At 42.2% G+C, this 19486-nt stretch overlaps 1 protein-coding gene across 7 annotated transcripts in view; it reads left to right on the top strand.

Moving 5' to 3' along the window:
- The window catches only part of PLEKHM3 (pleckstrin homology domain containing M3), a 174990-nt gene that overhangs the window by 34296 nt on the left and 121208 nt on the right, over positions 1-19486 (top strand). For all 7 annotated transcript variants that reach the window (XR_015553273.1, XR_015553274.1, XM_087435717.1 and 4 more), the window contains one exon: positions 11688-12623. Coding sequence is in view for 5 of the 7 variants with exons in the window: in XM_087435717.1 (XP_087291843.1) it covers positions 11688-12623 (936 nt within the window). In the remaining 2 variants the exon portion in view is untranslated. The remainder of the gene's footprint in view (positions 1-11687; positions 12624-19486) is intronic.

The following is a 19486-nucleotide window of genomic DNA, read 5'->3' as shown; positions in this document are numbered from 1 at the left end:
TATATGATTCTATGATTTCCATTGGTTACATTATTGAATGTTGGCCCGTGGCAACTATTCGGAAACCCAGCATGCCTCATCAACAGCCAGATTGCCTCATTTGATTCCAACGTTCTTATATGGGAACTCTGAAAATGAAGTGTCTAATGTTTTCTGTGGTTGCTCTATTAATGTATTTTATCTTTTTTGGCTAGGAAGAACCATAGTTACTAATTTGACAGACTGCTAGAGTTACCTTCTTAAAACACACATCTTTTCATGCTACTCTGTTCTCAAAAATGAATCATGGTTCCCCATTCTTCACAAAAGCAAGTGTAAATTTTATCAAGCATCCAGAATCTTCCTAACCTTATCGCCCGCACCTTTCCTCACCCCATCTGTGTGCCATTTGTGAATGTGCCCTGTGCTTTCAAGCTCCTGGGCCTTTGCTCAAGCTGTCTCTTCATCCCAGGATACCCGCCCTGCCCTTTTCACTTTTCAAAATCCTCCATTATCTTTCAAGGACCAATTCAAATGCCACATCCTCCCCTGAGACCTTGCCATATTTTTCTCAATTAAAATTCTTTTTTTTTATTTCCATAGCACATTTTATTCTGTTGCACATTATACGTAATTGTGTGTACATCCATCTCCCACACTAGATTGGAAGTTCTTTGACGATATGAACCTTATTGTAGAAAACTTTGTATTGTACCAAGTATGACATATGCAAGGTATATCTGTTGGTGCTTGGAAAATCAGGACAGTACAGTTTTGGTGTTTTTTTTTTCAAAAAATGGAAATCACCTCTCTTTTCTTTTTCCTTACTTATAGCTTGAGTCAAGTTGAATGAAGTTTGTTATTATTAATACTGTCAATAAGAACTATTATTTAATGAGAGTTAACTTTACATCAGCCCCGTGCTAAAAAGTGTTCACCCATTATCTTATTTAACAGTCACAATAGTTTAATATGATAGATGATGTTTTCCTGATTTTACAAATGAGGAAACTGAGCCTTAGAGCATACAGCTAGTATGTGGTGTGGCTAGCATCCCAAGCCAGTCTCGACACTGGAGGCCACACATAACCACTCTATAATACTGCCTCTCAAGCCTGAGGAAGTTTAGTTCTCATTCTCTTCACCATAAATAAAACACAGTGTGATCTAGATGGAAAGTCTGGAGGTTGGAGTTCTGCTCCCAACTTGCACACTTTGTGGTATAACCTTGGCCAAGTCATTTTGTTTCCAGGAAGCTCTTTCCAAATCTGTTAAATCTGTTAGAATGTTTTCAGAAACAAGTAAGTAATAGAATACTCAACTAAAAGTGGTATACATAGTATTTTTTCATCTCTCTCTCAGATAGCTGTTGAACACTTAGTGAACATCAAGCAGTGTATGCAATAAACACATCAGAAGTCCAGAGATAGGTAGTCCCAGGGTCATCAAGGATCCAGGTACTTCCCATCTTTTGGCTCTGCTATCCTCAGTATATTGGTGAGGTCTCTTCTCCCCAAGGATCTTTTTCTCATATATCAAAAGCCAAAGTCAGGAAGGGAAAGCAGGGCAACCCCCTCTGGGTTTCTTCCCCAAAACCCCCAATAGTACCCCCTCAGTAGCCAGAACTGCATTGCATGCCCAGCCCTAGAGCAATCTCTGGCAAAGAAAAATGGTATTACTGTGATTGGGTTAAATAGATCATGGCATTCTTTCCATGGGGCAGGGGAGAGGCCATCTTTCCTGAGCATATGCCACCAGGCCTGAACAAAATTTAGGTTCTGTTGGTAGAGAAGGGGGAGAACTAGCCAGTGGGCTAGGCAACTGACAGGTTCTGCCCCAGATGGGGCTGGGGGAAAGAGATTTCTAATTCCTTCTGGCTCTAAGTTTTTATGATTCTGTGTTACCCAAAGATATGGTAATGGAATGCCAGTTACTTAAAATCTAGTGGCCTAAGTATGGGAGATTCTTTTATTAATTCCTATAGGTTAGAGAAACAGAATGAAAAGCTCACCATGGCAAAGAGTGAGCATAGTTAGAAAGTTGGTGTTTGGAATTGTTTTCTGGGTCAAAAAGTTCTAAAAAGACTAGAGATTACGCTTGTCACAGAAGGCAGAAAGCCTCTGCATTTAAGAAGTTGGGTCTGTGATCTCCTAGTCAGGTTCATACTTGAGAAGTGACATTGACTAGGTCTGTGTTGACTTACGCTCTATCACTGTTGCCAGTAGCAAAGAACTTAGATGGAAAAGATCCCTAAGTTCATGTGTCTGGCTAATAGGTAACTAAATTACAGGTCTATTTCTATTAGAGCCTACATAGATAATATGTCTTTCCCTAGGTTTATGAAGGGAAAGCAAATGGGATATTCTCTTTTACCCATAAAGAAAGGTCTCCAAAGTAGCTCACAGAAAAGATATCACTTGAGCCTAGTTCATTTCTACCAGAATAAGTTTGTTAACAAGTATCTGTGAGCACTACAGTGGGCAGCACTGTGTAAGAGCCTGTGAACCATATTTAAAATGTACAAGACACAGCCCCGCTTTGGTTTCTGTAGGTAGCATCATTCTCTTCATGTTCTTTGTGGCAGTGTTATGATTAATGTGGATCCTGTTAATTTTACTTCTCTCATGTGCCTCTCATGAGGAGAACCAAGACCTAAAATTAGTTAATTTTTTTCTGCTAGTTTTTGACTTAAGCACAGTTGAATACTATAACATGAAACAATAGACTTGGAAAACTGTTTTGTTAACCAGGAATGTAAACAAAAGAGATGATTGTGATCTAGAATGTCAGAGAAGTCTTCATTGAGGAAAGGATGTTTCAGCTAAGCTTTGAGGGCTGAGCAAAGCCAAGATGGAGATGAAGACAACCTGTGTGTGGGATGGCCAGGAGGCTAAGCTGGAACAGGGCTGCATTTTGGAGAGTAGTAGACTGAGGTTATGGAGGACTTTCAAAGCCAGACAAATGGAAATAATGTAATATATTTGGCAAGAAGCACTTGAAAATTTCTTGACAGTCAAGATTAAAAGGACATTTTACAAGAAGTCTGGAAGTGGGCAGAGGTGAAGGGTAGTGGGGGAGGTAGCAGGGAACCTCCTTTCCTGCAGCTTTTGTGTCCATGTAAAGGGACATAAATTAGAATAACACCCTTGGCCTCTCCCCCTCCCTTTGCACACTCCACTCCTGGGGAGGAGTGATTTATGGCAGGTTTAGGAGAGGAACCAGGCAAGCATAACTCAGCTTCTCACAGGAAGCACTAATTCTGGTCTGCCCCTCCAGACCTGACCCTCCACCCATCAGCCTTTCATGGGCAGTCCCCCAGAGGGGAGCCCATGGTGACCCAGTGCTGCTTGTCACTCAGAGGTAAGTCTGTATAATCCTGGGGTTCAGTTTGTTGCAACACACCTAAGCTGTGTCCTCCAACTGGCTGATGTTTTGATCTCCATGTGTCTGACTACCTCTGTCAATCTCAGTTGGTTTAAAACTTGGGTGAAGAAAAGGGATGCCATTTACTGGGTCCCCGCAGGCCCTAACAATACATGGGATGGATTGGTAGATGGAAAGAGTTGAAGGGATGGAAACCAGTTAGAAGGCTCTACCAGTCATCATGATGTGAGGTGATGAGGGTGACTGTGGCAAAAGAGAAAGTGGGACTTGAGAAAAAAAAAGAGGGGCTCTAATTGTAACTCTGTTGACAAGGATGTGTGTCTGATTCATTTGGTATCTCCACAGATTCTAGTGTGGTCCTTTGTACATACATTCATAGACATTTAGGGCGCTAGCCACTGGATATATGGGAGTGAGAGAGACATCCAGACATCCTGCCTTCAAGAAGAAGGAGAGAGTCCTTTGAAAGAACTGAAGCAGGTAGTAAGACAGAGAGGGACAAAGGCGGGATAGGATAGCCTCACTGAGGATGGCACCTCTGAGGTGAACAACTGAGGGAGATGAATAAGTTATTGGAGCTGGAGAGAGAAGTTCCAAATGGGGGATATAGCAACTTCAGAGGCCTTGAGGCTAGAATGTGCTTGGCTTGTTCAAAGAACATACGAGGTTTGTGGCTGGAGGGAGAGAAGGGATGTGAGATGAGGTCAGAGCAATAATCAGAGGCCAGATTGTGTGGAACAGGAAGTGGAGGCATTGTAAGAATTTGGAATCTGAAGGAAACAGATTAAGCCGTAGGAGAGGTAGGATCAAATGAATAATTTTTTAGTAGACACAAGAAACCTTTGGATATTGGAACAGAGGAGGAAAAGAGATTAGTAGAGGGATAATTTTAAGATGTTATAGAGAAAGAGATTCTGAAGAAGTGGGAAGGAATTAGGTACAGAGTAGAGGTGGAAGGGTTAATTTAACAAGGAGGCAAGAAGTTTTCTTTTGATATCAAAAGACTAAAATAGGAAACATCTATTGAATACTTATGACGTATCAGGCACCATTCTAAGAGCTACTTGTTTCTTCCTCATAACAGAATGATGAGGTAGGTGCTGTTATTACAGCCCCATTTTAAAGATAATAAAACTGAGACTCAGGATAGGTAGTTTGCCCATGGTCACACAGCTAGTACAGGCAGAATTGCGATTTAAACATAGACCAATGGCTCCAGCACCTGTGGCCTTAACCACTGTGCTCTTATATCACTTGTACAGGACATTGGTTAGTGTAATGCTGAAGTGAAGCCAATTATAGGATATGTAAAGGAGTGCACAAAGTGTTCCTTACAGTGCACAGAGAAAGAGAGACAGCGGAAGTAGGTGTTTGGGGAGAGTAAAGAAGGTGTGGAAAAATTGTTCTGGGGATTGTGTTTGGATCCGTTGAAATGAATAAAAGAATGAATTGTCAGAGTTAAATATATGATAGAAGTTGAGCAACATGGAAATGTATTTGACTGGTGCTATAGTCTGAATGTTTGTGTCCACCCAGAATTCCTGTGTTGGACTCCTAACCCCTAAAGTGATGGTATTTGGAGGTAGGGCCTTTGGGAGGTCCTTACTGAGAGTGGGGCCCTCATGAATGGGGTTAGTGTCTTATAAAAAAGAACCTAGAGAGCTCGGTAGCCTCTTCCACCATGTGAGGTTACAGCAGAAAGACGGCCTTCCATGAACCAGGAAGCTTGTCCTCACGAGACACTGAATCAGCCGGCACCTTGATCTCGAACTTTCAGCCTCCAGAACTGTGAGAAATTGATTTATGTTGTTTATAAGCTACCCAGTTTATAGTGTTTTGTTATAACAGCCCAAATGAACTAAGATACTTGGATTAGTACTTCTGTATCTTCCTCAAGCATGCTAGGCTTACATAGAGAATATAGATGATGGTAGTGATCCAGAGTTGGTGATTAAATCTGGAAAGTATAAGAAAACAAATTTAACTATTGACCACAGAATCTAGAGGAGGAATGAGTCCAGTAAAAAGAGGAAGAGACTGTAAGGGGTGAAGTAGAGGTTTTGTGATTAAAGGCCCTTATAAGGAGGGAGTAGAGAAATGCCTGTGCAGAGAATGAAGGAGTACCAAGGTGGAAGTTGGTGAGTATTTGATGACGAAGAGGTCTAAGAGGTCAAGGATGTTACTGTTGTTCAAGAGAGAATCAGGTTTCTGGAGTCAAGGAAGGTAAGGGCCTGTGTTGATTAAGATCCTAAAACCAAATGGCAAAAGCTTAACATATATCTTTTCCCACCTCAGCAATACCACAGTGCCTTTTCCCCACTGAATCTGATGTGGTCTCAGCATCTTTCTCAGTACAGGGTTCCAGGCAGTCAATGAAAGTTGCCTTCTGTCTCTGTTCAGACAGTGTTAGAGGGGTGGGTGGAGCTGAAAGTGGGTCAGTCTGTAAGAGATGAAGTCCAGGAGCCCCCCTGGAGTTGGAGACTAGGACGAGAGCTGAGTCCTGAAGCCTAGAGGTTGTAACTAATCCTGAAAAGCATGCAGTCTTGGAGGAGGAAGTGGGGCTGGGAGGTGAGTAGATGGTTCTCAGGGAGCTCTGTGCCAGTGAGGAAGTCTAATCACACTTTCCCACACTCTAGGCTGTCAGTGTAGTGCTGGCGGCACCTGGGCCAGAACTGTGAGGTGAGGTTGAACCAAGTGGCACTGTCATCTGGGAAACTGGGTATGGGATCTGGAAGTCAAGAGACAATAACAGTTGAGTACAATTGGCATTGGCCATACATGAGAAAGAGCCACGTTGTTGGAGTGACAGTATGGTTTCTCCTTTATCTTGAATTAATCAGTCTATATTGACCCAGAAGTCTCATATTAGAGTCATTTACCACAAGCAAATTGTAAGCACCTTGAGACCTTCTGTCACCTTTGAGTCTCTAACAAAGCCTTGTGCCCTGCTTTGTACATAGTTGGCACTCAGTAAATGAATGTGTGAAATTGCTTTGCTCCCTTATTTTTGAGCCCCTGTAACAGATGTAAATCCTGTTTCCTAGGCTTTTCTTAGGTTCTTAGAATCATCTAGCCTTATAGCTAACTATAGCCTAGATAACCTATAGAGAAACTGAAAAGAAGGATGATCAAGAGCAAAAGAAATGTAATGTATCTGCTCAACTTTGAAAGGCCGTTTTGGTGGGCTTGTCTAGGACAGAGTGTTGTATAGTGGTGTTATGAGTACTCCATTCACTCTCCATTTGGCTTCCTTTCACATTCATTAATTTCATTACAAGAACTTAAATGTTTTCTTTCAATTTGCCTAGATATTTTGTTTTGGAATATTGGCACCACGTGGGCTTTTGAGTTCTTTGAAAACATTAAACATTGAAAACAGAAAAAACATTTAAAACATTAAAATGTTTCTCTGTCTTTCATTCTAACTATTGCCTGCTCTTCAGAATCTCTATTCATGTGACTTCATTCGTTGTACTGTCTCAGATAGTCCAGATTTTCTTGGTAAACTAGGTTACCTAAATGTTTCATTTATTGTGATCTGGGATATAGTGGGGGTTTTTTTTTTTTTTTTGTGAGGAAGATCAGCCCTGAGCTAACATCCATGCTAATCCTTCTCTTTTTGCTGAGGAAGACCGGCTCTGAGCTAACATCTATTGCCAATCCACCTCCTTCCCCCCACCCCAAAGCCCCGGTAGATAGTTGTATGTCATAGTTGCACATCCCTCTAGTTGCTGTATGTGGGACGCGGCCTCAGCATGGCCGGAGAAGCAGCGCGTCGGCGGGCGCCCAGGATCCGAACCTGGGCCGCCAGTAGCAGAGCACGCGCTCTTAACCGCTAAGCCATGGGGCCGGCCTGACATAGTGGTTTTTAAAAAGATAAAATTGCATAAAGTAACCAAAATGAAAGCATATAACAGTTCAGTAGTTAAATATGCTAATATATGTGAACACACCTAATTATTACTTATATTATTATTACATATTTAATGTCTAAAGTCTAAATATCAAATGATACACAGTCTGGGCAGGAGGATTGTGGGTGCTGGGGTGTGGAGGCAGAAACTTTTTTTTTTTTTTTTTTTACATTTCTTACTGATTATTTTGGATAATTTTATCATTTAATACATACTTGATGAATGTGAAAGAGTATTTGAAATATGAGTCATCAGAGTGGTCTAGCCTTAGAGCCATGGAGGTCCAGAGGAGGACAGTTGTTTTCAACTAGAGAGGATGAAGCAAGTCTTCAGGAATAGGAGAGATTTTACACTAGCTCTTGCAGACAAGGAAAGCATGGACAAGCAGAGATGAAGGGAAATCCAGGCAGGGGTAAAGGTGAGAGAAAAGGCATGAAGGTTGGGAGGGGTGAGTGGTAGAAACAGCATCAGGTCCCCTGGCTGGAATATGGGGGAGTGGAGAAGAGTGGCTGCATTGTGTGAAAGGTCCCTGGGAAAATTTATAATAGAGGGATCAGGCTAACATCCTCTGAACCAACAAATTACTCTTAATATCCCTAGAAGTAGGACAACCACCTGTGACATATTCTTACAAAAAACAAAAATCTAATCGAACCTTGAAATTTAAATAGCAATTGACAGAAACCATGGGAAACAGGGGAACATTTAAACAATGCCATGAAGATATACTCTGCCAAATCCAGAATATGAGAAATTCTACAGGACAAATGAACTAATTTCTTCAGTAAATACATGGTGTGAAAAAAGAGAGGAATCGGAAACTGTTATAGATTTAAAGAGACTTAAAAGACATATCAAGCAAATCAATGTGTGAACCTCATTTGAACAAACCATCTGTATTAAAGAATTTTTTTGAGACAATCTGGGAAAATTAGACTCAGACTGGGTGTTAGATAAGGAATTATTCATGGTGTTGGGTGTGAAAATGGTATCACATATATTTTTTAAGGTTCTTATCTGTTAGATTAGAGATACACCCTGAAGTATTTACAGTAGAAATGATAAAATGTCTGCAATTTGCTTTCAAATATTCTAGCACAGAAACAATAAAAAGCAAGAGTGGAGAGATGAAGCAAGAATGGCAGAAACGTGGTGATTTTTGAAGCTGTGGGGTGAGTCTGCAGGTGTTCATTTTACTCTCCCACATGCTTTTGAGTATGTTTGAAATTTTCCATAATAACATGTTTTAAGATCAAACTAAGGAGTGTGGACTTTGCTGTGCAGGTTTTGGTCTGAGGAGGGGCAGGGGAAGGGCTTGAGTGACCCGGAAAGGTTAACCTGTACAGTGTAGGATGTGGCCGGGGGAGGAGGACGAGAGGTAGGGCCCCTGCAGACCTTGATTAAGGTGGTGGCCATGAGAATGGAGACTTTTTTGAGAACAGATAGAGGAAATAATGGCAAAAGAGGAACTCTGGTGGGTGGGCAGTGCAGAAGTGAATCAGCGCACTGTGTGGAAACCCCCTTCTTCCTCCTCAGTCCTGGCGATTACTGTCCTCACGTCGCTCACCGAGCACCATGAGGATGAGGAAGGGAGCGAGAGGGGTCCTGCACGAGGAGGAGCTGAGCCAGCTCTTCATACCAGCCAAAGGGGAAAGCAGTGGGGAAACAAAGAACTCCGTTCTCTTTTTTTTGTTTTGCTCTTTTTCACAAGGAATTACTCTCTTGTGGTTTCAGTATGAAATTTATAGGTACAGTGATTCATTTTGATCATCTTTCTCTATTTTCATTGGGGAAATGATGATAATCTTTGTCAGTGGTCCTACCTGAATAATTTATGATATTAGTTAAGACAGATTCTATTATTTATTTGTGAAATTGAACACTTTAAAAGAATGTATGTGGGATTAATTAAATGAGTTGAAATGATGTGGTCTGAGGAAACAAAAGGTGAACTATAGTAAATTAATGAAAGCTTAGATTTACATATATAGTTTTTGATTTGTCAACAGCAAAAATATTAAAAATAAATCTCAGATCCAATGGAAAGTAGCAGTTGTTCGAGACTGAAGAGAAATGGTAGTTCTCCAGCCCTCTACAAGCAAAGATAATGAATACTTCACACAGGAAACATGACTGAGCTCTGATATAAACGGGCCCTCCAAAGAGGAATGCGCACCCAGAGAACACTTTCCTGGTCGCTTTTGCTCTCTTCTTCCTGAGTTTTCTTTTTCAAGAAATTAACCCTGCAAACTGCAGTCTGTAAGTGTGGGCCATTTCCTATGATTAACACCCCTCTTTTGCATCTCAGTTGAACATACCTGTTTAGAGAGGGCTGAGCCTAGGTGGGGAAAAATGTTGAAACATAATGCATTCTTTACCCTTACTCTGCATCAAGAAGATGAGGGAACTTCTTTCCCTGAGACTCCCTGGCAGGGCTTTTCATTCAGTCCATCCAAGCTGGCATCTACCACCCAGCTTGTACGGTCAGAAAGAAGTGATGTTTTAATCAGGTTTGCTGCTGGCTTGAGCCTAATTAAATAGAATTTCCAGTTCATGGTAGCTGTTGTGAAAAGCTCTCAGGGAGGAAACAGAGAGGAAAATTCCTAGCTAAAAGCAACAGAGGTGGTTTTCATTTTACTTGGGACACATAGCTGAGCTGCTGGGTCACAGAAGGGATAAGGACAGAGAGACCCATGGTTATGAGTCTGTTGTGAAAAAGGTTGAACTGTTATCAGCGCTTGATAGAAATGAGTGGGGGGGAGGGAGGTGGCAGCAGTGTCTCTAACAGCACTGCCTCCTGTATTGCATTATCAGAAAAGAAAGATAACCTGAGAATAGGCATCCATTATCTCTCTCTACAAAGGAGTGAGTGTGTGTTGCAAGAAATTAATGGCTTTTGAGTTACCGCAGAAATACTGATGAATGTCAGGACCAGAGATGTAAAGTAGGTAAAATTGGCTTTTCTCGGCCTCATTTCTCTCGTTTTCTCTTTTGGTTCACTATTTTAAGATCTAGATCTATGTTACTCTTTTTTTCTTCAGCCAAGATCAGAAATCATACCCTTTGGAAGTGTGATTTGTCTTCCTTAGGGAATGACTCAATTAGTTTATGGTTGTCTTCAATGTGTGTCAGCAAAGAGAAAGAGAAGCATCTCAGAAATGAAAATCCCTACCACGGAGGAGTGCTCCCTCTTGTGTGGATGTCTTTTTCATGCCCACTAAAAGTATCAGGAAGTCTCTCAAGTGACAGTCCCCTTTATTAAAGTACTAAACTTGTGTGTATTGCAGCTAATCATTGATTAAAGATGGCATGACCAGATAAACTTGTGAAACAGCGGGGAATTATGTCTACTGTATGCTGGGCCTTGTGCTAGGAGCTTTATTTCTAATTCCACAAGTACTTAAGTACCTACTATGTACCAGGCATCACACTGTGTGCTGTGATAAAAGGATGAAAGGACAGACCTCACCCTGTCCTCAGTGGAGCTTCTAGTCCAGTAGGGAGAATAGACTTTTAAAAAAACTTCAAAATTTATCTTATTCAGATATTTAAGTAAAATATTATAAAACAGCCAGATAAGAGCTTATCAAAGAGGAATAATATAGTAGGGATATCTCATACTGACCCAGGGGTGTGTGTGTGCAGGTGAGGGGTGGGGGTTGGGGGCATCAGGACAGACCCGCTTCCTGGAGGAGGGGTAGCTGAGTGAGGGTACGTGTGTGGAAGCCGTGGAAAAGAGCACTGCAAGTGGAGGGAGCAGCCTAAGCACAGTCAGGCTCAGAGGTGAGGGAGAACTGCTATCTAAGCACAGAGACCTAAAAAGTGAGCTACTGGAGAGTTCTGGAGAACTGGTTATAAGACAGAAGGCTCATGAACTGACCACAAAGACTAATGGGGGTGTCTGAGAAACAGGAGTTTGTGAGCAATACTTCACGCTCTGTCCTTTCCATTGACCCTTCTAGCTTTACTGCCCTAAAGAAAGATGCGCATTAGCGGGGAGTTAGGTCCAGGGGCAGGAGACACATTCTCTCTCGTGTATTTGATACTCTGTAGAATCTTACCTAGAATACAAGAAATCCTGGCGAAGTGCCGTTGTTTCCTGGGCCCACGGGGCGTGGTCTCAATTCCTGTTTTCCTCCCAGACCTCTGCATGTCACACTGACACTGCACTCCGCCATGCTTACTCTTGCATCATATTTCCACTCTGAGTTGTTTAGACCTGAGGTTTTCGCCAATTACAGCTTGTCAATTAGGTGCTATCTAGGAATTTTACTACTATGTTTAGTTTGAACCAGAAGGACATCGACCTTGATCTGTAGTTTCTTGCACCTGCCTTTTCAACTCATTCAGTTCATTCATATTAACGAATTAATACATTGCTTCTCTTGTTTTTATTCTTTTTCTTTCTAGAACACAAGCAAGCATTCCCAAACATTCTAAAGAAGGGTTACCTGGAGATTAGGAAGGACCATGACAGTTACTGGCAAAGCTGCTACGCAGAACTCTCCCCCTACAGCTTATGCGTCTACAGCCTCGACAGCAGTGGGAATCAAAACCTCCATGCCACCTACCAGCTTTCACACTTCCAGAGCATATCCGTTTTGGGCAACCTTGAGGCCAGGCTGGTGGATACTGTTCTGTATGACAACACTCAGCTACAGCTAAAGGCAGAGTCACCATGGGAGGCTTTGGACTGGGGCCAGAAGCTCTGGGAAGTCATGCATGCTGCCATGCCTGGTTATGTGGGACGGCAGGATGAACTGGCCAACTCCCCAAGGCTTGGTCATCATGTTGACTGTACACAGCATCATTGTTTACAGCAGAAATCCAGTGAGCTGCTCATGCTGTCCCCTATCTTGGATAGCCCCAAACAGTACCAAAACATTCTCAAATCAGGGACACTCTACAGGCTAACTGTCCAAAATAACTGGAAGGCATTTACATTTGTGCTGAGCAGGGCCTGCCTTATGGCTTTTCAGCCCGGCAAGCTAGATGAGGACCCCCTGCTAAGCTACAACGTGGACGTGTGTCTGGCTGTCCAGATGGACAATCTGGATGACTGTGACTCTTGCTTTCAAGTCATTTTCCCCCAGGATGTCCTCCGCCTCCGTGCCGAGACCCGGCAGAGGGCTCAGGAGTGGATGGAGGCTCTGAAAACAGCTGCCAATGCAGCGAGGAGTTCAGAGCAAAACCTGCAAGTCACACTGAGAAACAAACCCATGGATCTGATGGGTGGGCGTGAACTCAGGAAGAGCAAACGTCAGTCCGTGACCACCAGCTTCCTCAGCATTCTGACAACTCTGTCTTTGGAACGAGGACTCACTGCTCAGAGTTTCAAATGTGCAGGTATGGAGCCTAAAGCTCATTAAAGAACAATCCTGAATTCCACAGTTGGAATTCACTTTAAAAATCCTCACAATAGGGCCGGCCCCATGGCTTAGCGGTTAAGTGCGCGCGCTCCGCTACTGGCGGCCCAGGTTTGGATCCTGGGTGCACACCGACGCACTGCTTCTCCGGCCATGCTGAGGCCGCGTCCCACATACAGCAACTAGAAGGATGTGCAATTATGACATACAACTATCTACTGGGGCTTTGGGGAAAAAAAAAAAAAGGAGGAGCATTGGCAATAGACATTAGCTCAGAGCCGGTCTTCCTCAGCAAAAAGAGAAGGATTAGCATGGATGTTAGCTCAGGGCTGATCTTCCTCACAAAAAACAACAACAACAACAAAAAAACCTTGGCCAGTTCTGGCCAATAAAAAAAAAAAAAAAAAAATCCTCACAATAGGCCAGTCACAGCTACTTCCTGTTTAAAAAGCATCTCTCCTTCAAGGAGTTTGCTCTGTTAAGACATCTGTCTATCTTCATGCCATGCTGGTGAAGTAAGTGGAAGCATGTATGATATACCCCATCAAATCAAAATGACTTGGCCAAAGCATAACTAGACTAGAATTTAGGCTTCCTGTGTCTGCTCTGATTCCATTTTCTCTGCCTTCTTAAACAAAGGTCACTGTGAATGTGGATGTCTTAGATTGTCTTATAAGAGACATTCAGACCCAAAGCTGACTATTAACTCCTTAGGCAAGGAAAATGTCCACAGTCAGTAACTGTCATTGATTGTGACCTTGTCCAATCCTGTTAAGGTAGAATCTAGAAAGTCAGCCTTGACAGAAAATCTGGAGTTGGCTGAGAGCAGTGTAGAGGATTCAGCAGAGGACCTCTGAGTCCCTGTGCATCTGCGCCTCATCCTGAGGAGGTCTGGGGTTTCTGGAGCTGCAGTGGAAGGATGAGACACAAAGTGGAGTTCAAGGCCAGTAATCTGTTATTTCTTACAATCCTCTTCCTGCTTCTCTTCCCATTCCCCATTCCTCTCACCTTCCCCCAAACAGTAAACTAAAAATAAAAAAGTCACTAAACCAAATCTACCTGCTATAAACGGAATCAAATTATTCCCCTTTCACTAAACCTCACAATTTGGGACAAGAAATTTATCATGAAGGTAGCTTTAATTGGAAGCCCGATTTGGAAGATTTTAATTCAAGTGTATCAGATTGAAGTATGTTGTTTAAAAACGAAGAACTTCGCCACCAGCCAAGACCAAATGTTAAATTTTATGCTTGCTCCTGCATTGAAAAGCCAAATAGTGGTAGGGCAATGAAAACCCATGTTTTGAATTTAGGTTAGTTATGATGATGGCCTTTTCTATTGAAAAATAATTTACTTAAAGTGGGGAGTGGGTGAATCATCCCTGATTTGCCTGGGGGGGGACCTCAGTGACTGTTAGGCAGAAATTTGCAGGGTGGGATTAGACAGACCAGAAAGACTGAGCCGGTAAAGAAGCCATACTAGGTGATGTGCATATGTCTACAGGCATGAATGACCTTGTCAGCTAGCTACTTTTGGAAAATGGTTTTGAAATAAGGAGACACTGGTTTTAGCACCGTTTTTAAAAATTATTGACATCTCAGTGTCTTATTATACTGGTGCATATATTATATTTCAAAGTGCAGCCATTCAACAGTAATTTATTCAGTGCTTACTCTGTGGACATCCTGGAATTACACCTCTGTGGCTGTAGATTGGTGATAGGGTCAACAAATCTGTTGTGTTATTGGAATCAGGGAGAGCAGCTCACGTTGGAGACTGGAGTAGCTCAGTGGGGAAACTCACTGGTAAAAGGGGGAAGAAAAGCTTCAGGTGGTACGTAAGGATTGTCACCCGGTTGACCCCTAATTTACCTTCCTCTCATAAGTTTGCTTCCTGATTGAGTGTGCACTGCCCACGTTCTGTACTGCATTGGTAGTGTTCCTGGCACTAAGAGGAAGGAGGAATGCAGGTCGAGGGTACCATTCAGCAGGTCCACTGCGTCTAGCAGTTGGAGAAATGAAGATAAGACAAAGGCAAAGAGAGGTGAGTAGCAGATGCAGGGTGAGGGAAGCTAAGTAGAAAAGAAGAGGAAAAGGATTACATAATGGGCAGAGATAGAACTTTTTGGCAGCTGCCTTAGGTTCCATGTTATAGGATGCCTCCCTTTGCGGTCTAAATCTGGTGCTTGCTAACTTTGGCTGGTTGGAGAATAGTTGGGGGTGGGTGGTAGTAGGAATCCTGGAGACAGGTGATGTAGTCTAAAACTTATCTGCTCTACTCAGCTTTTCCTTCATGCTTTGGTTTGGAGTTCTATAATTTTTTATAATTTTATTTATTTTTCCCCAAAGCCCCAGTAGATAGCTGTATGTCATAGTTGCACATCCTTCTAGTTGCTGTATGTGGGACACGGCCTCAGCATGGCCAGAGAAGCGGTGCATCAGTGCGCGCCCGGGATCCGAACCCGGGGCCGCCAGTAGCGGAGGGCGCGCGCACTTAACCGCTAAGCCCCGGGGCCGGCCCTGGTTTGGAGTTCTAATGGGGCACAGGTGGGTTTCTAATTTGGGGTGGGGAGAAATCAATCCTAATTTGTATAGTGTGGCTGACTCCAAAGCATAAATTTTTTATTTCATTGCCTCCTCTTCCATTGGAGAAGGCTACATTCGGTGGCTTTGTGATACACGTGGCTTTACCGGGTTGCATTTTCCTTAAGTACTCGAGCATGGAATACTGGTTTCCTACCTCAGGTAGGAATACTTCATCTCCTGTAGGGGGCAGAATCTCAAAAGAAAAAAGCAAAAACTTATTAAGCAAACCTGAATGTCTTTTAAATTACTTGGGAGGCTGTTCATTATATCAAAGATTATTATAGCATATGGAACTTTAAAAATGGATCCATGTTTCTCACAAACACAGTTAATCTAAACCAGCTGCTGCTTCATTTAGTACTTGTGTCCCCTAACTTTGCATCCTCATAAAAACACGTATTCAGTGAAAAAGCTGGTTGCATAGCATGTTTACCTTCTAAAATGCCAAAAAGTCCACTAAATTTTTTTAGTTGAATCTTGGTCTTATCTGTTATTTTGAGAAGCTAATTCACAATATTTCATTGTTTTGGTGAGCCTCTTTAGACTGTAAGTTTTTATGTCCACTTAGTCCCTCCCCGTTTAAATATTTTTGATGAATAAACTTTAAAAGTGTAAGATTGTACTGAGTAGCTCGTTATTGTGATTTCATTCAGTTGCTATTCAGGGGAGCCACAAATGTTGGCTTTTAAATCTACAAAATAGTGCATTTGGACTTATTTCACTAAATTCTTTCTGTAGGTGAAGAATTTTCTATCTCCTTCTTTGAAACTTAAGGAGCCCCTGCAGAAAAAATGGACCCTGACCGTCCAGAAGTGCTTGGGGTTATGGCTTTGAAAATACATGCTTATACATAACTGTATATTTCTTAACATGTGCTTGAAGTTTTTATAGTTGTATTTGATTGTGTGTGGTTTGTTCCATGGCTTTGTCTCTAGCTCTGTGGCTGCCCCATGCATAGGAAGCCTCAGCTACAGTGGTCTTCTTGCTGTTCTGGAACCTTGGTCATTCCTGCCTCCAGGGCCTTTAAACTTGCTGTTCCTTCTTCCTGAAAACATGCTTTTGAAAATTCTGTTCTTCCATCCTTTCTACCGTTTATTGTGTGCCGAGATTCTGACCGTGTGCCTGAAACTCTGGTGCCCCAGGATGAGTCAGTGCTGCAGGGAGTAGACGTCCCTGCTCTCAGGGAGTTTCAGTCTGCTAGAGAGGGCGGATGTTAATCAGGAATCACATCATGAATGCCAAATGGCAGCTGTGATGAGAGCTATGGAAGTGAGGCCCACACATCAATTTGAGAACTGTCAGAGGTGGTGCCAAGTGGGACTATATGAAGCTGCAGATATCCAGTCGTTTTTGACCTACAAAAAAAAAAGGCAGTTTGATAAGGTTGAGCTTAATGTTTGACCCTGACGTTCACAGAAGGTTCCTGAGCAGAGGAGCACAGGATGAAAGTAGTATTTAAGAACAATGAATTTGGTGGTACTTTGGTACAGTTTTTGGAAACACCTCTGTAGCGGAAAATGAGGTATGCTTCTGTAGTGAATGAAGTTACTGGTTGAGATTCAAAGTTATGTTTGGCAATGGGGAATATGTGGTGTTAAAATATTAGTGCTAAAACAAATGATTTTGCAGCTTATTAAAATATTTATGAAGTATATACCTGTAAGTAGTTCTAAATTAGGTTGTTCATAAAATGCTGTATAAATTAGATTATAAGGCAGCAGCCCTCTTTTCTTCAGGCGTTAACTATGCGTATACACCTATTTCCGCTCAATAGATACATGGTTTTCTTGGTAGTAGTACACACAGATATTTTTCCTGTAATTTCCCAGCAATCAAGAAACCTAGCAATTGAATACTATAATAAAAGGCTCAGGGCCTTGTTTGTAGATGCGACAAGAGATGCAAAGCTTACCTTTTAAAGTCTTCCCTGTGTTACTGCTTTGGGTGAAATCAGATGGCCTACTGTGGGGCAGTGTTCCTGATTCTGAAATGAAATTGCAAATGTTAACAAAAGGGACAGCAAGAAAAAGAGTGAGACAAGGGGATCCCCTCCACCATTTTCACGTTGTCAGTTTTTATGGTTTTACTCCTTTGGCTGCTGTTTAACCTCTTGAGACTGCTGTTGGTAATTACATCTCTGTGGCATTAAGAGCTTTTTGCTTTCTTTTTTTTTCCCCAGCCCTTGGGAGGGGTAAGCCCAAGGCGGGGAAAAGTTTTGCTGTGAATTCTTCAGCCATTTAGTGCAAATTCCTGTAATTACCAGCATTGTGTCCTCTCTGAATGGCACATAATACAGCAGAAGCCATTCCTAATTGAGACCTTTACAGGAGGTACAAATCCTCTCTTTGTTCAGCCTAACAAATTAGTGCCAGAAAGTGGCAGGGTCCGAGCGGGAATCAAAGGCAAGAAACACAAAGATGGAACTTAAGGCTACAGTAATAACCCTCTCTTCTCCTGAGGGGAAAAAGGAATGACCAGTGAAAAATGAAGTTTTTTTTGTTATAAATTCCCTTGACATGACAGCACCTCGGGGCTGCTCTATTTATTTAGCAAAAGTGATTAAATAGTAATGTAACAGGGCTGCACATTGTTTCCCCGGGTGCCCGTCCTCACAGACCCCTGCTGCCTTGGTAATTGACTGACAATGAACCTCTGATAAAGGAGTGTGTTGTGGGGTCCTGAGGGGGGAGCGCTTTTCTCTCTGTATGTGCGAGTTCATTTTTGTTTGACTTGCACTCTGGTTTTTCTTGCCCCTACCCCTGCTTTCCCCTCGTCTCTCCTCTTGCTCCCCCGCCCCAAGCTTTTCAGCAGTTGCTCCCAGCTGACATCCACAAACAGGTAGAGAGGAATTAGAATTGTGCAGGCTTTTGACAAGTTTATCTTTGGAGCGAAATTCCTTCTCTCCCCCTGCTGCATGTAAGGCAGAACAGCCGTGTGAGAAGAGAGGAAAGGAGAAGGGGGCTGATTGTTGGTGCTCTAAGATCAGAAAAGTGATTTTTCAGTTTCTCATTTGTGAGAACAGAGGTCTGAAACTAGTCTTTGAACTAAGATTTTCTCTTGAATTCCTTACTCAACTTCTAAAAAATCTGTGCACTAATAACATTTACATGTTGCGGGGGGGAGGGTGGTTGTTGAGTAAGAAATAAAAATTTGAATTATTTAATCTCCTCTCAGTTCCTGAGAAGCCGGGATTGATTATTTGAGGATAGAATCTGGCTGCCTGTGGTGCAACTCAGTACCCCAAGGATGCTGTGTGTTGTGGAAAGATGACCAGAGGCCTCTAGGCAGATAATTAATAGCTCCTGGTTATATATGCTCAACTAGCTAAGCTGAAGCAAAATCCCTAATTTAACTCTGTTACAGCTGCAAAAACAAATCATTTCAAGCCCCTATGAAAGCAAAACATATTAAACAAACAGTCTCGACCTTGTTAATACCACTTGGCATTTCATGTGATAAATGAGGGCGTCTTTCTGGCAAAGGCCTGTTTTATGACATCGTTTAGACGTAAGGGATGCCTTTACCCTGGTAATACAAGCATTCCTGATAGAAAGTGTGGAGTGGTTAATCGTTCACTAAATAGCTGCCATTCTGGAAGTAAGCAGTATTTCTGAGTTGGGCCTAGTTAGTTACTTATTGCACTCAGAGTAAATCATGCAGAATAACAATTCTTAAGAAAAAGAGAAATTGAATTTGGGAGCTGATTATTCATGTGAGTCTAGTTAAAGAAAGATCTGTAGATTTTTAAGTGCCGAGAAGGGAAGTTGTGTAGTATGCTCCTGGGGGAAAAAAAAAAGCTCCAGTGTAGCCAAAATCTGTTTTGATTCCCATGCGAAAATTTAGGGGACCCTCCAGCAGCCAAAGTGCCAGATCTCCTGAGGAAATGAGATACAGAAATAAAAAGAAATGGACTTTCCTTGATACCTCCAATTCCTATTTTTATTGCTATTTTCAAATCTGTCTCTCACTTGTTAGGAATGGTAATAAAGTGAAGATTTATTTGAGTTAAAGAATAGGCAAGTAGCCAATTGGAAGAGAAAAAAACAATGAAGGAAAACTTAGCTATGCCCAAACATATAAATAGCTTGGATAAGTGAGAGTTGTTTAGTCCGTTGTCGCTTTCTCACTTTGTACTGTCTAAGTCATTTTGTTTTTGAGTGTATTGGATTGATATCTCCCAGAGGAGAAATCTCTGGTTTTTGTGTGTGTGCTGAAGGGCTCAATTTTATTTCCCCAACCTTGAATATGACCATGGAGG

The sequence above is a fragment of the Ceratotherium simum genome, chromosome 9, assembly GCF_057802395.1.
Source record: "Ceratotherium simum simum isolate JZ-2026a chromosome 9, ASM5780239v1, whole genome shotgun sequence".
In the NCBI taxonomy this organism is placed as follows: Eukaryota; Metazoa; Chordata; class Mammalia; order Perissodactyla; family Rhinocerotidae; genus Ceratotherium; species Ceratotherium simum.
This window is presented reverse-complemented; position numbering and strand designations above follow the sequence as displayed.